Raw genomic sequence first — 14,550 nt, forward strand, 5'->3', positions numbered from 1 at the left:
TGCCTTCGTGCTACAGCTCTAATCCCTCACACACCCAGAGCTCCTTATCTATCCTGTTTGCAGGATCACTGTTTATCCTACGTTTATATCCCACGTGTGCACAACAGAGCGGGCATCTTTTTTTCAAGCATTAACTCTACATCTTGGAGCGGAATAAGGGAATTAAACACACAGAAGAGTTAGTGTGTAACAGGATTTCAAATAGCAATCTTAATGCACTGGAATAAGCTCTGGGATTTCTTATTCAATTGACTGGAAAGACAGACAGTATGATTTCCCTGTGGCATTACTACTTCTGAAATTGAAGAGAAACATCAGCTACAGGCCAATCTCTTGGGTGATAGATCTCCAGCTTCTCCCACTGACCCTGTGGCAATAGTCTTCAAAAGCAGAGAAGACCAAAATGGATGAGCCTGCAGAATTCCTTCTTTGTTTTTCTGCAAACTAGCTTGTGAAGTCCCTCCGGGAGCAGAAATGTGTTCAATTTAAATGAAAACAAAGAAGAAAACCCAACATTCAAAAACACTAAATAGCAAGAATGATCCATGCAAGCTTACAATGTAGCCTGCTTACACTGAGTACGTCAAAAGTGCACAGCATTTGTGATAAGCCAAACCAGATAGAGTATTGAAAGGAAAATAAACATGCAGTGACTGGCAGCTGGAAAGGGCATTACAGCCTAGATTTGCTGCGTTGCAAGAATGTTTTCCACTTCCGTATCTCCCACCTTTGAGCAATGTTTGAAGCTGACAGATGAGTAACTTCATGTTTGGGGTTTCAATGGCTCCTGCTAAAGTTCGGAGACCAGGTAAGCCCATTCCTGTACAAGCCAGCTATGGGTTTCCAGGGGAATCTTCAGATTCCCTGAAGCCAGAAAGCGTTGCAGAGACAGGATGCTCAAAGGCTAAAGCGAAACAGCTATGTGACCACTGAGTACAGCAACAAATAGCAGGATACAAAAAATACCTCACACAACCTTGCTGGGAACATTCATTTTTCTAGGATGAAACAAGTAGGAGGGGAGTCAGAATATCCTGCTACAATCTGAAGCATCATGCTTCCAGAGGTGAGATAGGGATTTTCACAGCAACAACAGTTTGACGCAAAAAATGTTTGTCTTCTGAAGGCTGTAACAGCGCATGATCTGCCAGGCTGTTCGTCACATTCATTTACCTCCTGAGATACTGTTTTACTGACTGCAACAGTCATACACAAATACTCTAATCAAAATCAGGCTCATTTTGGCCAATTAGGGTATAGCAAGAGGTTGTCCTATTCTCAAAGTCATAAAACACCATATGACCAAAGAAATACTGTTCTCATCTTACAGGTGAGGTGGCATCACTTGACCAAATGCACAGGAAGTCACAAAAGATCCAGCAACTGAATGCGGGTCTCCAACCCTTGCCTGGCCTATAGGACCACCCTTCTCTGTGAGCCTTGAGGAGCATGTAAGACCCTATATAGGATCCTATAATCCTAAGGATTATAGGATTAGGCATTAGCCTGCAGCTGCTGCAGCAAAATGATTGCTCAGGAAAAGAGTTGTAATTCAGATGCCTGGGTTTACTGAGAGCTGGGTGCAACCATCCAGGCAGCAGAGACCCAGAGATTAGGCTGCCATTGAAACACCGAGCTAGAGACCTTATTCCTTCCTTCGAACAGATAAATGGCATGCGATTTTTATAAGTACACTAGGAGCTTCAGCCAGACTGCTGGAACGTTGCCCATTCACTTCGTAGCGTGACAAAGCAAAGGCATATCCTATGGCGCACAGAAGCTGAAGCCTTCACTACACAAATGGAGAGAGTTCAAGAATAGATCTGCTGAGGGAAAGTCTCTAGCCAAGACTGCTCCAGAGCAACTCAGCACCCAAGCTAAATAAAGAGTCTGGGGTGGAGGGCAAGAACAGAGCAGCTCATCCCATCCCAGCCAAGATGACGACACTCCTGCAAAAGAAGTACAGCTGCCAGCTTCCCAAGAGCAAGTGAACAGATAGCAAGGACATCACACAACTGAAGCTGCTAGGCTGGGGATCTCACAGATACTCCTCTGTCAAAGGCTTGACCCTGAGCTGCAGTTTGAGCAGTAAGGGAAAGAAACACAACGCGAATGAATGGGAGACAGGAAATAGATTAAATCCTTGTCTGGCCACACTGATGTCTGCTTGTAAGCAGAGTCTCTCTAACAGAGAGCCCCTCTCAGCTGTCACCACAAGGCTGAGAGATGCCTTTTTTTTGGCTGGCGTCCCTTTTGCTAGCAAGCAGCGCGATAACGGGTGCTGGCAGAATGAAAGCTCCTGGCAGAATGAAAGCTCTCCGGGATATGGCTGACTCCCTGTAAACAAGGAGATGAAAACAGTTTGTTTCAGGTTGCAGCTGGGAGAAATACTATAAGGCCCAAATAATGCCAATGGCTTACTGACATTTTGCATTGCTTACAGTCAAGCGTAATGTCATATGAAACTGGCTGCGGCCCCCCTTCAAGGTCAGGCACCAGAAATCTCACTAGAGGAGAATAAGACCTGGAATAAGCCTGTCATCGCCAGAAGCTAGACTTCCAGACAACCTGAAAAGACAGAGGTGCTGGTACAGAGAAGGTAAGGAGGAAACAAACAACGTTGTTTGATGGGAACGAAGCATTGGCCCAGTGAAGGATTCCTGCTGGACCTGTCATGTAGACCAGATACAGTCAAGTAGGCAATAATTAAGGACCGTAGACAAAATAGAGAAGATCCTTAATATTACAGGAACATGCTCAAGAACTGGTGACCTAAAGAAGGTATTTAGTGACACAAGAGATTCTTTGCTTCCCCCGTCCATGAAACTAGGATAAGCCCTCTCTTGTGTTTTCCAAAGTGTTGGGACGGGGCACTATCAGGTTTGATACCAGTCACACTGCTTTTCCCTGTTGAAGGTATCTACTGAAGATATCCTTACTTAGGATGTCCCCCCGAGAGATTATCCCTTGACCTTGCAGCATTTCTGGACCTCAATTCTGTAGTAGCACTATTAGATGAAACATGGGTAGAGGTGTCCTTTGCTGTAAGTGAGAGCCATGGTGGCAAAGCAGCAATCCCATGGGCTCAAATTCTGCCATGCCACATCCATCATTCTCTTTTTGGGAAAAGCTAGTTTGAAACACAAAAGAGGTAACATCAACACTAACCACAAAGCACTTGTCTTCACCCTGCACCACAGACAGCAGGCTCATCAAAAGAAAAAACAGATTCCTGAGAAAACCAGGACAGCTCCCAAGCAAACAGCAGCATCACCCAAAGCTTTCAGACATACTAAGATAGCTTTTGAGGTTTGGGTTTTTTTGTTTTGTTTTGAAAAAGTACGTACAGAATCACTCTCAAACCACTATTTAGGGGAAGGGGGGGGGGGGTGGGAAAGAAGAAAGTAGGGCATAAGTTGAGTTTTCTGCTCTGGTCATCTTCTGTAGATATTTTCTGAGACCTGTCGAAGGAAGTTGTGTAGCACGGTGGCTGGTATAAGTTTGCAAGCCATTCAAAGCCAGTTTCTTAGCAGATAAATAAGGAAAACATGGATAACTTGCAAGGAACTGCACTAGCAAGTGAGGTGTTGAATAGAAAAAGGACTCAACTGCCCTGTGACTTTGGGGACTGTTTTCCCTTGTTGCTATCCTTAGGAGTTTTCATCTGAAAACAAGAGACGGGATTCACCTGAATTAGGAGAGAGACTGGTGTTTCCTAAAGAGACAATATTCATTTTGGTGAAAGAGAGGGAAAAACACCATTTTAAAAAAATAAAACCTCAGCTTGACTCAGACAAGAGACAGAGTTATTCACACATCCCTAGGTGCCGGCGACGTAACATTGATAGGCTGCTGTGTAGGCCCTGGCAATAAGCCTCAACCATAAAACACAACTGAGGGTTACCAACAGTTGCCCACAGTAATTCCATGTCACAAGACCCATCATTTTTAGTGTTTGTTTTTCATTCTGTTATCAGAAGTCAGATGCACTGCCGAAAGCTTGCAACCACTTATAAAAGATGTCTGGGGTGGGGATACCTTATCCAACACCACACTCACCTCTCAGGACCTCAGTGGCTTCAACTTCATTACTACTTGTTCTTGGGACTCCCCCTTTCGTACAGTGGCAGTACAGGAAAACAATCAGGAACCAACATATGCCACTCCTGCTTTACCTTTGTTGATAACTGGGTGGGCTCCAGCATTTGTCAGCAGCCTTCTGGAGGTCCTTGGGAAATAGAGGTCCAGGGCATTTCTTTACTTCATGCAAGAATGTCATACGACACGTGATTAGAGGACAGATGATATAGTCATTTCCTTGGAAGGGTACCATTCACTTCACTTGCATTTCCTTCTGCTTGCAAAGGGAGTAGAGCATTAGCATCCTCCCATCTGTTCTGGTAGGTTTCTTCATGGTAATTGTCTTCCAGAAACACAGCTCTTGTCAGCTGAGCTTTCACCAGCTGAGATCTAAAATATCAATAACTCCAGATTCTTTCCATGATATTTTCACATAGAAAGAAAAATTAAGAAGTCTGCTGCCATTCTGCATTGTCTCCAAACAATCGGACTCATCAGGCAAATGAACCAAACTACTTTTGAAACTGAAAACGTTCCATGAATAACAATGTCACAACAGCACACACTACTCCTGAAGTCCCTGGGTTAACAATGTAAGAATCAATGTGTATGAGCAACCACAGGAGCCCACAGAAAGGATTTTTACCAGTAACACAATCATTGTTTGGTACTTATGAAACTACAGTTATGTTAACAAGGAAAAATAAGCAAGATTTTTGGCAAGTTTAGGAGATAAGGTGAAAGCTCACAAGTTTCTAATGACAATTATGTGCATAAGAAGCCTGGGAAATTAAAAAGCTTCAACAGAATTTTGGCCACGACAGTGTAAAATATTAAGTGTTTCAACCACAGCCTTGCATGAAACAAGACCAAAGAGACACCAAAGCAGATATATTACAAGTGAAAAAAACTTAGACTGACCATTGGCCAAGTAGAAACTGGAGAACCAACTGCTGTAACTGCCACATGGAAAATGTGAATTCCAGATGAAGAGTTGCAAGAACAGATTGGGAAGGTGGATCTCTGGGTTTTTAAGTGGGTATTTCAACCATATTCTGGCTAGGTTATCAACTACAAGAGGACCCTAATCAGTGCCCTGTGGGTGCGTCGGTTGGCTGTGTGAGATAAGTTATGGGCTTGTCTACGTGGGAAGTTGTTACAGAGCTAGGTGTAAATTTAGAGCACAAAGGCTTTTTTTGTACCAGTTCCCGGACAGGTGGCCAACACTATTCTGCTCCAAGAATGTCTTTCAGAGAAGGCAAAGCTCAACACCACAACGACACTGAGTACTGAAAAGTGGTAGCTTGCGATAGCTATTTCGCATTCCCCCCACTCCCCTTCTTAAATATAGGTGGGTCCCAAGAGTGCAAATGATTGAGAGGCAAAGCAGGCTAACAGCAAACTCAGGGCAAGTTTTTGACAATTCTCTAAGCTTTGCTTCTCATCTGGGGAGAGGGGACATTGTGCTTTCACGCATGTCTCTAAAGGATATTGAGATGCAGGAGTAAGCCGCGCCATAAGGAAATTCTACTCGGAGAGGTACAGGGCACATTACCTTTGTCTATCACCCACCGCAAGGAATTTCACCAAAGCTTTCCAGTGTACTACCCTTAAAGACCCGAGTATGAGGGCTCAATATCAGCAACCCACATCATGCCATCAGTCCGGCATCCCTGCTAACCCTGTTCAGTTACACTGCACTCTGTTGGACTTTACATTTATTTAGCTTCATGCCTGACTAGCAGTGGCCGAGAAGTACAACCTGGCATTACAACCTAAGCTGAACTGTTTCACGTAACTTGTCCCTAATACTAAGCTTACCTTCATGTGTGACGACCCTGCAGCTAACACCAGTGGCATCCTGTAGTTCACCACCAATAAAGCAGGATATCAGCATTTGACCCATTGATTGCAACCCTCTAGGCAGTACTTAAAAGCTAACCAATTTAATGAAAATTGCAGGAAAATTTGGGCAACATGAGACATGAAGATTTTTACCTCACTAAGTTGGCACAAGGTCCTGGCCACCGGCAGCTCTGATAAACTCGCTGGATCACCGTTTCTGACCCATTCTGCACTTGGCAGGAAACCGTCCGTGTAACCGTATAGTGACACCAATGCCTGCAGAGAAAAAGGACACCGTTAGCCCCAGTAAGACAGCAAGCTGAACCAACATATATCAGGCTGTAGCAAAACCAGACCAAGTATCTGGGGGTGGGGTTGTTTCTTCTGCCAGCCATAGCTAGCCTAACTTGCAGTCTTCATTTCTCACCCCACCCTCTCCCTCCAATAGCTGCAGAAAGATTCCCTACTTCTGCCAACCTGAACCACAAGAGATCTAGTAACGCCTCTTGCTTGGTCCTCAGAGGCCAGAGTTTTACAGTACACAATTTAGGCCTGTTAGTTATCATAAACAATAGGACTTTAGAAAAAAAAAAAAAAGGAAAGAAAAAAAAGCATTCCAAATCTCTTGATAGGCAGTTCCCATTGTACTTGTCTTAATTTCATCCTGCTCATTATGGTATCGCTCCCCAGCCTCCCACCATTCCGAACAACATCTGAGTTGGAAAATTCTGCTTTTTGGTGTGGAGTTCATTGTCAGCAGGGCTTATACAAGGTGGGTGCTGAACAAGTCATGCTGCTGTCCTGGTGAGGTTACAGTCTAAAAATGGGCAAGAGAAAACACAGGGGAGGGAGGGACTAGTGTCTTATGTTGTCTCATAAGAAAACAAGAGTGAGACCAACCACCTCCTCACCATAAGGCATATGAGAAGGCAGGAACTGCAGCATCAGCCCTGGGAAGCAGGACACATAGACCCTTTCCACCTTCTCTGAAAAATATGTTTTTAGGTTCCAGTGTCACACTCCAGGAGGAGGAAGGACCTTTGCAAGCATCATTCATATTTGCCAAATACCGGTTCACGTTTTTTTGCCACTTTCCTGCTGACTGGGGATCAGAACTGGGGACACTAATGGGAAGTGCAGCCACCAGCTTGTGCTCCAAAACGTACAAAGTGGTTGTGTAAGTATTTCCTGGGCATGCAGAAGAGTCCTGCTCCTCATCTGCCTTAAAGTAAGAGCCCCCAGTACAGCTGATCTCCAGTTACCGCAGTGGCTGCCCATCCTTGCATAGCAAAAATCAAACTGCTGCACAGTGGAAACAGGCACCTGAACATCCCTTCCTCCCTCCCTAACCCACCTTCCCCACGGCAGTTTCATTTTTCTAGCATTTGCCATTTACAGCATTTGTTGCTTTTTGTTTCCCTTTTGGATTCCCCTCCCATCTCCGCAGGAGGCTCTCTGGATAACTCTCTTTCCCCATGAATAGGAGGTACACATGCCAGCAGCCAAGCCGAGCACTGCAGACCACAATGGACAAGCTGGGGCCAGCAGGCTGCTCACGGAACCTTTGGCTACAGCCAGACGGGTAAGCTGGGGCACCAAGGGAAGCAGTGGCTTTCCACCCGGTGCCATGGAGCCCATTAGCTGCATCAAGGTAGAGCCATGCAGCTTTCCCTGCAGACACTACTCCTGCTCACAGTTCTTCATCAGGAAGCGCGGGCTACAGTTACATCTCAGGTGACCCCAGGCTGGTGGGGAGGTCTTAGAGAATCACTTCTCTCAGATTTATTGAGAATCTATGGCATATATATAGGGACCAGACACCATAGTACCCAAATGTCTCTACTAACATCTACGTCGCGGAACCAGAGGGCAAAACAGGGGTGAATAAAAGATTAATGAAACTTCAGATCATATGATGACAGCAGATCCTTTAACAGGCTCAACACAACTTCTGCACAAAGTTTAGGGAGCAAAACCAGAAGAAACAACGATGGGAACTAAGGACTGGAAAGGTGATAGTTCAAAGTAAAGTTTTCTTCTTAATTTCACATGCACACATGGTGCAATCAGCCATTTCATCTCTCCAAGTCTTAGCCATGGGGTTTGTTCAGATGGGTATTGCTGAATAAGATCTCCTCATAGCATGGGAGCAGCCACCTGAGCATGGAAAGAAAAGCAGCCAGGAGAAAGGGCAAGTATGAAAGGGGTTGGGGAAACCACAGTTCTGTATGATTTACCTTGAGCGTGTTTTTAGCACAGTGCTTACAGCTATTGGAAGGCCAGCACTTCTGCACAAGCCTCAGGGCAAAAGCATTTCGTATCAGGCAAAACAAACTGCACATATACAGAACCTGACAGGATAATGACAGAAGCATATGCCCTAAAATTATGAAAAACAAAACTTGGGAAAGGAATTAGTCCTACCACAGGAGAGGAATGATGCAGTAGTGTGCACTCTGGCAACATCTAACAGAGCATAAAGGGACATGAATTCTAACAAATTCAGAATAAGTTTTAAAACGGAGCATAATTATCAAGGACTTAAGTGCCTCTCCTCATGTTAAGACCATTTTCCTGGTTTGTCAATGAAATCCATATATTTATTTACACTTGCTGTGCTTTGACTATATCATAGCTTGTATATGCATCTCTCTGGCGTTCTCCCATCAAAGTCATCTGGGAAGAAGTACCGTTTCTATGGCGTGGAGCTGGATTATCCAACACTGATTATTTCACTCTAATGCTGATTTTGGTGGGCTTCCAAGACAACCTGTCCCACCTTCTTGGGTACACACAAAGCACTTCTGTCAGATAAAAAAATTCAACTGCACTCTAAGCAAAACTCTCCATATCTGATGCTGACACTAGAGAGCTTCATAATCCTGAAGGCAAATGAGGTGGGAAGGTGAACAAAGACAAACACCACCGCACAGCCTAGCACAATGCAGAAGAGAAAGGCAGGTGTTGGAGGCAGGCTCTGGAATTGCCAGAGGGAATCTGGCAGCCTATCTGCTCTGGTTAATGTATAATGGCAGCTCCAAACTGCAACTCTTAAGGAGAAATTGGAAACTAACCATTACCCTTTTAGGTGTTCCCTTGCATAGACCCAGATTTAACATCATCTTGCTCCTTCAAGGATTACTTTCAACCAGCTTGAGAGTCTAGCGCTACATTTGTGGATCTGGAGCTAAACAGGTGGCACTGTGCAGGCTGCTTATGTCAAAAACTGCAAGAAAGGTTCATTATTTTAAGGTACCCACAAAAGCTGGTTTTGCCAGGGCTTTTGTGGGTGCTGCAGCACACACACAGATTTTCTTTCCAAATAAGCCCCAAACTGCTGTTGTCTGAGTAGGTGTCTCGCATCTTTCCTCTACCTGGTCCTTGGAATAAGGTGTTCGAGTACATGTATCCCCACGCAAGTTCAAGAATTTTGGCAGTTAAGTTGTCATTTCTGTGTTGGAAAAGCCTTTAGAAGGAAGACATGCTGGACAGACTATGTTACAATCTAGTGACAGAGCCTTAGGCAGCGGTTGCAGGTAAAGGCTGCTCCCACTCTGCATGCACAGGACAGAAGCCTGCTCATTGGTGACGGGAGAAACCCAACACTTTCCCAGGTTTATTTCCTCAGATGACCTGCTCAGGGACCTGTTATAAAAGGAAACAGTTATTATAGGAAGCGAGAAGCTTCCCTGAGGCTCTCCATCACTTTCCTTGCCTGAAGCCATCACCTGGGTTTCCCAGACTGAACAGGACTGATAGCTCATGTCAAAACCTTAGATCCTTCATGCAAATCTAAGGACAGCCTTCCACCTTCCTCAGCAGGAGCACCAAGAGTTCAGTGTCAGTGATAAAGTACCACAACATCGCCTCACCTCAGCACTCTTGAGCCTTCTCTAAAGAAGAGCCACCACAGTGTGGATCATTGGGGGGGGGGGGGGGGGGGGGGAATAGTCAGACTCCAAAGACACACAGATAATCTGACAAGAACACAGATTTTTCTACCTTCTCTCTTTACCAACAGAAGGAAGAGTTTGATTACAAAAGTACCCACCAAGGCATGAAAGGTACATTCCAATTTGCAAAACATCACACTATTAGTTTTCCATAAAGGCATAGTTTTCCTAAAAGTTGCATTTGTAGATGTTTGGTTTTTACTGTGGCACAGAAGCAGGTGAGACAGAGAGACAGGAACACAGCTGATCAGAGATGCATTAGGATATATAGCTTGGTACTCACATATATAACAGCACAAACACAGACAAAACCACCCCGAGATTTCTCTTTGCAAGCCAAAAGTCAGTAAGAACAATCTCCAGAATGCAAACGGGCTTCACACAACGTGACGAAAGGCTCCATCATGGCTTACAGAGATTATAAATGACCCTTTATATTATATACAGATGGTAGCAAGAAAGGTTTAGGACTTTTACTGGCATGCATCCAGGATGGCAGAGAATATATTGCTGCTTATTCAAAAATAATATCCCAACCAAGCAAACAAAATGATCCAAAGAGCAGCTCCTTTAGGGCTGGGTCTGTCGGATCTCATGCATGCTCGTCACCAGCATATTTAGCACAATGCCCCACAGCACCTTGTGGAATTGGATTTCCACTGCTTTGCTTGCAGAGGCAAGTCTAACTTGGTCCATTTTCCCCAGCCATTTCCAAAGAGATACCCCTCTTCTCCCAGGCTATTTAATTCTTAGCAGACTTTCACAGACAGAGAATCTGCAGGCTGTGGCCTGCAAGCTACTGATTTAGTTTCAATCCAGGGACACAGACCAAGATCTCACATCTTGATCACAGCTGACAACATGTCGTTCTAGAGGGAATACAAGTGTTAATGCCAGCAGATACCCAACCTTATTTACTGTGTAGGTTCAGGATGTTACTGTGGACATTTCAAGCTAACTAGAGCAAACTCAATAGTTTGCTTCCATTTGGAGATATTCTGAAGACTACTATTCTGAGCATAAATGGCTCCTTCCCTCAGCAGATGCTGGGAGGGAGTTGCCAGCTCTCTGCTGACTCAGCAAGAGCAGTGCTGCGTGTCTTCAGGCACCTGGATGCCGGAGGAGACAAGAAAACCTAACTTTCCAGGGCATGCACAGAGCAGGCTGACAGAACCTCAGAGGGCAGCTGGACTTACACAGGGAGCTTGAGCTGCATTTTCCTTCTGTAGGAAGACACTCTGGAGATTCTGGATGTCTGTACAACCTGTAATTCTACAGCAAGAGAGAAAAGGGACTGCAGAGGGTGGAGAAGTATAAGGCAACAAATACTCAAAGTAGAATACTGTAAGTTCCAGAACAGCCATATACTCACTTATCAAAGCTTAATTCCTGGCTAGCATGACTCAATTCACTTAGAGCAATCATTTCACAGATGGGAAGACAATGACAGACAACAAGCTTCCTCCTTCCCCTTTCTCACCATTTGGATTTGCACAGTACCATTTCCTAAGCCCGTCACTCAAAATACGTAAGGGATCCCTCCACCCATCAGCCCACTGCGAATGGTTAGAAAGACTGACACCACAATAAACTTAGAGCCATCCCCAGAAGTAACGTTTGCTTCTTTCCTAGTCCAAACTGCTAGCTTTTATCCAAGCTTCTCAGACTCCTGGGGGACCCTGGAAGACCTTCTAGGGAGTTCGCATGAGAAAAGCCAACTGGTTGTTAGTAGGCAATCCTACAAGTTAGACTCTGAGCAAAGCCATTTATGCTGTTATAGAGCTAAGTAAAAATGGAGATTTAGTGTGGTTTTAGTACTTCCGATGAAAGCACATGCCACAGAGTACAACACAAAAGCTCAAATCACCAAGGCTTAACTGGCCAAGACAGAAGCAAGCAAAGCCTTTCTGGGAAGGGAAAAAAACCAACCAAACAAAAAAGGCTTTATATGCAGGATTGTTTCATCAGCACCTGTTGCCTGTGTCTAGGCATGAACTGACCCTCCTTACTCCCAATAAATGTTACAGAAGCCTCTCAATAAGGTTGGCATTTCTGATGCTTGTGATTTACCCTAAGCTTCGTGCTGTGTAAACAACTGCACTGAATTATCTTTTTGTTTCCATAAGGATAACATACTGTGTGTTATACTTAGCAGAGATCAACATTTAGGGCACAGAAAACAGTAGGAGTGTTTTGATAGTTAGGTAGATTTCCCCAAGTTTCCTCATAACATTTTTCACTGGAGCTATCAATTTCCCTACAATCCTAGAGAGGAATTTCAATAAAATCAGAAGGTTGCTGACTTTTGCTGGAAAAAAAGTTGCCTTTCTGACTCAATGAAAGCAAACTGTGCCCTTTTCTGTGTGTAAATAGTACAGTATCCCACTTACTTTGCCAGAACAGCAATGCATATGTTGTGTGCTAGAGCCCATCGTTAGGAGGAGCTAGTTATTTACATACTCCGCCATGGCCAGGAGCAGAAGTTGCCCTCTACATGTCAACAAAACCAGATTCAAAGGCTGCCATACTCTCTGGGGTATCTCTTCCTGAACCGTCCAGTTCTACATAACTACATTATTCCTTTCTTATTCACAAATACACGCTCCCTGAATGTACTTTGACTCTCATCAGGATCAAATTTACTGGCTAATTCAGTTGGCTGTGACCAGATTACTCTTTACTGCTGTGACCTGGCTAAAAAGGAAACAATCCCATCATGTTACTGGAAAGCTCAGACAAAAACCAAGCTGGGCTTAAGTTCCTCCTGTTCTTGACTTTCTTGACTATATTCATGCTCTCCCCAGGTGACTAGGTTTTAGGATCCAAGGCTGTCATTCAACTCATTGTCCAGCAAAGAGCCAGCTACAAAATTCAATTATGAGCAGCAGCCTCCACAATATTAGTATGTTCAGAGTTGATAAATTGATTCAAGTCTGTAGATTGATGGACCACTGCTAAGGAATCCATGAAAGACCACCTGACAGGGGCGAGGGGTGGCTGTACACAAGCTTATGATGGCAAGGTTAATTTCAAAGCAGAGTCTGCACTTCCATTACATGACAAGCCACAGTAATCATCTTGTCAATATCGATGTTTTACACATGCCTTACTCCCACTGAGTACTTCAGAGTCACTAATAGAGGTTACCCTGACTCCTGTGAAAAAGGGAGAAAAATCTTTGTAACAGCCCATTCATTTTGGGAAATGAATAAAACTGGAAGACTGCTGGTGTTTCTGAAGCCAGACAGCAGCAGCCATTTGAAGCAGCAGAGAGCCAGAGGCACGAACAGGAATAAGACAAGTTCCAGGTCTCCCACTCCGCTGTGTTGGTCAGACAAAGATTGGAAGGAACTCCAGTCTTTCTGCACACACCACCCCACCCCCCCGATAAGAGTTTTTAAAAAGTGACCATAAAAATAAGTTCTGGCTAGCAAAGTAAGATGGGACAATTTATCTAGGTACCTCCCAATAGCATAACCCTTCCCCAGGGGCCAATATGTTCTGTGCTTAGTGCACTTCAAATACTTAGTTGCCAATAACAGTCTTAGTTTTTCCCACACAAAGTGGATTATCAGAGATTGCTGGAGGGAGTTTAGTCCTAGAGGAATCTTTACCTTAGGAGGAAAATACAGTTCAGTCTGCACAACAGCTTTAATCTTCAGCAAGTTCTGCAGCCAAGTGCATTTAACTGTGCTTTCCTTGCTTTGTTGTGTGCATGGTTGACCTTCCAAACAGTATTACCTCAAGGGCTGAACTCACTTCAACTGCACAAAATTTTGCCTTATCCTTCTGCAGCCACTGAAGTTACAGGGGTTAAGGGAAAAACCTCTCCCTACTGGAATTATTAAAAGCCTAGAAGCAGAATAGCCAAATAGTATAGAGCCACGGGTGCAAATCTTTTTCAGAGACAAAGAGGGAATCCAGCTCCCCAGAGCAACATTCAGCTTCTTCAGCCATGAGACCATTTCTCTTCCAATCCCCCACCTCATTCACAAGGCACCTTCCAACTGCTGTAACTACGAAGGAGGGGCTCTGAAGATGATAGCACTCGTCTGTTACACACACTTAGTTCATTTGTACAATGTATTAGTGTATGTACAGGGTGGATCTAAGTGCAGAATATAACAGAGGCAGATGAGGACTTAAAGCTTGAGCAGGCAGACAGCACCAGAAATAAGTTAGTCATGTTAGTCACATTCAATACATGCACCACTGTGCCTCTGTATCTGTTTATGCATAAGAGGAAAGAGGTGAGAAGGCACAAGGAGTATTTCTCTAGCATAAAGTCCCTGATTTATATCCACTACCCAACTCCTCTCAGTTTACTAGAGGCATGTTCCAACTGAATCAAACAATATGGTTGACCTAAACCATAATTACCTTCATCATGAAAATGGAAGAATTAGTCCATGACAGTGTTCAGAAATAAAAGGGGGGTTCACTCCTATGAAGTGCTTTGCTCTTACAGGCATTTTTCTAGGCCCTGAACTGTCCTGCGGCTCCCTTCCCCAAGCTTACCGCAGTCAGTGAGAAGACAGTAGTTTCCAGTATCCGCAGAGGGAGGTAAGAGGAAATGTACAAAAATACCCATGGAATCTTTGTTGAATTAGACTGGCTTGATGGAATTTGGCATTCAATATCCATGCAGCATGGAAATCATGGACAATTACAA

The 14,550-nt window shown here is 44.3% G+C and overlaps 1 protein-coding gene across 8 annotated transcripts in view; it reads right to left on the minus strand.

Moving 5' to 3' along the window:
- Window positions 1-14,550, minus strand: part of COL26A1 (collagen type XXVI alpha 1 chain) — a 196,430-nt gene that overhangs the window by 149,276 nt on the left and 32,604 nt on the right. For all 8 annotated transcript variants that reach the window (XM_064468207.1, XM_064468200.1, XM_064468202.1 and 5 more), the window contains one exon: window positions 6,079-6,201. Coding sequence is in view for 7 of the 8 variants with exons in the window: in XM_064468200.1 (XP_064324270.1) it covers window positions 6,079-6,201 (123 nt within the window). In the remaining variant the exon portion in view is untranslated. The remainder of the gene's footprint in view (window positions 1-6,078; window positions 6,202-14,550) is intronic.

Source organism: Phalacrocorax carbo, chromosome 17, assembly GCF_963921805.1.
Source record: "Phalacrocorax carbo chromosome 17, bPhaCar2.1, whole genome shotgun sequence".
NCBI lineage: Eukaryota > Metazoa > Chordata > Aves > Suliformes > Phalacrocoracidae > Phalacrocorax > Phalacrocorax carbo.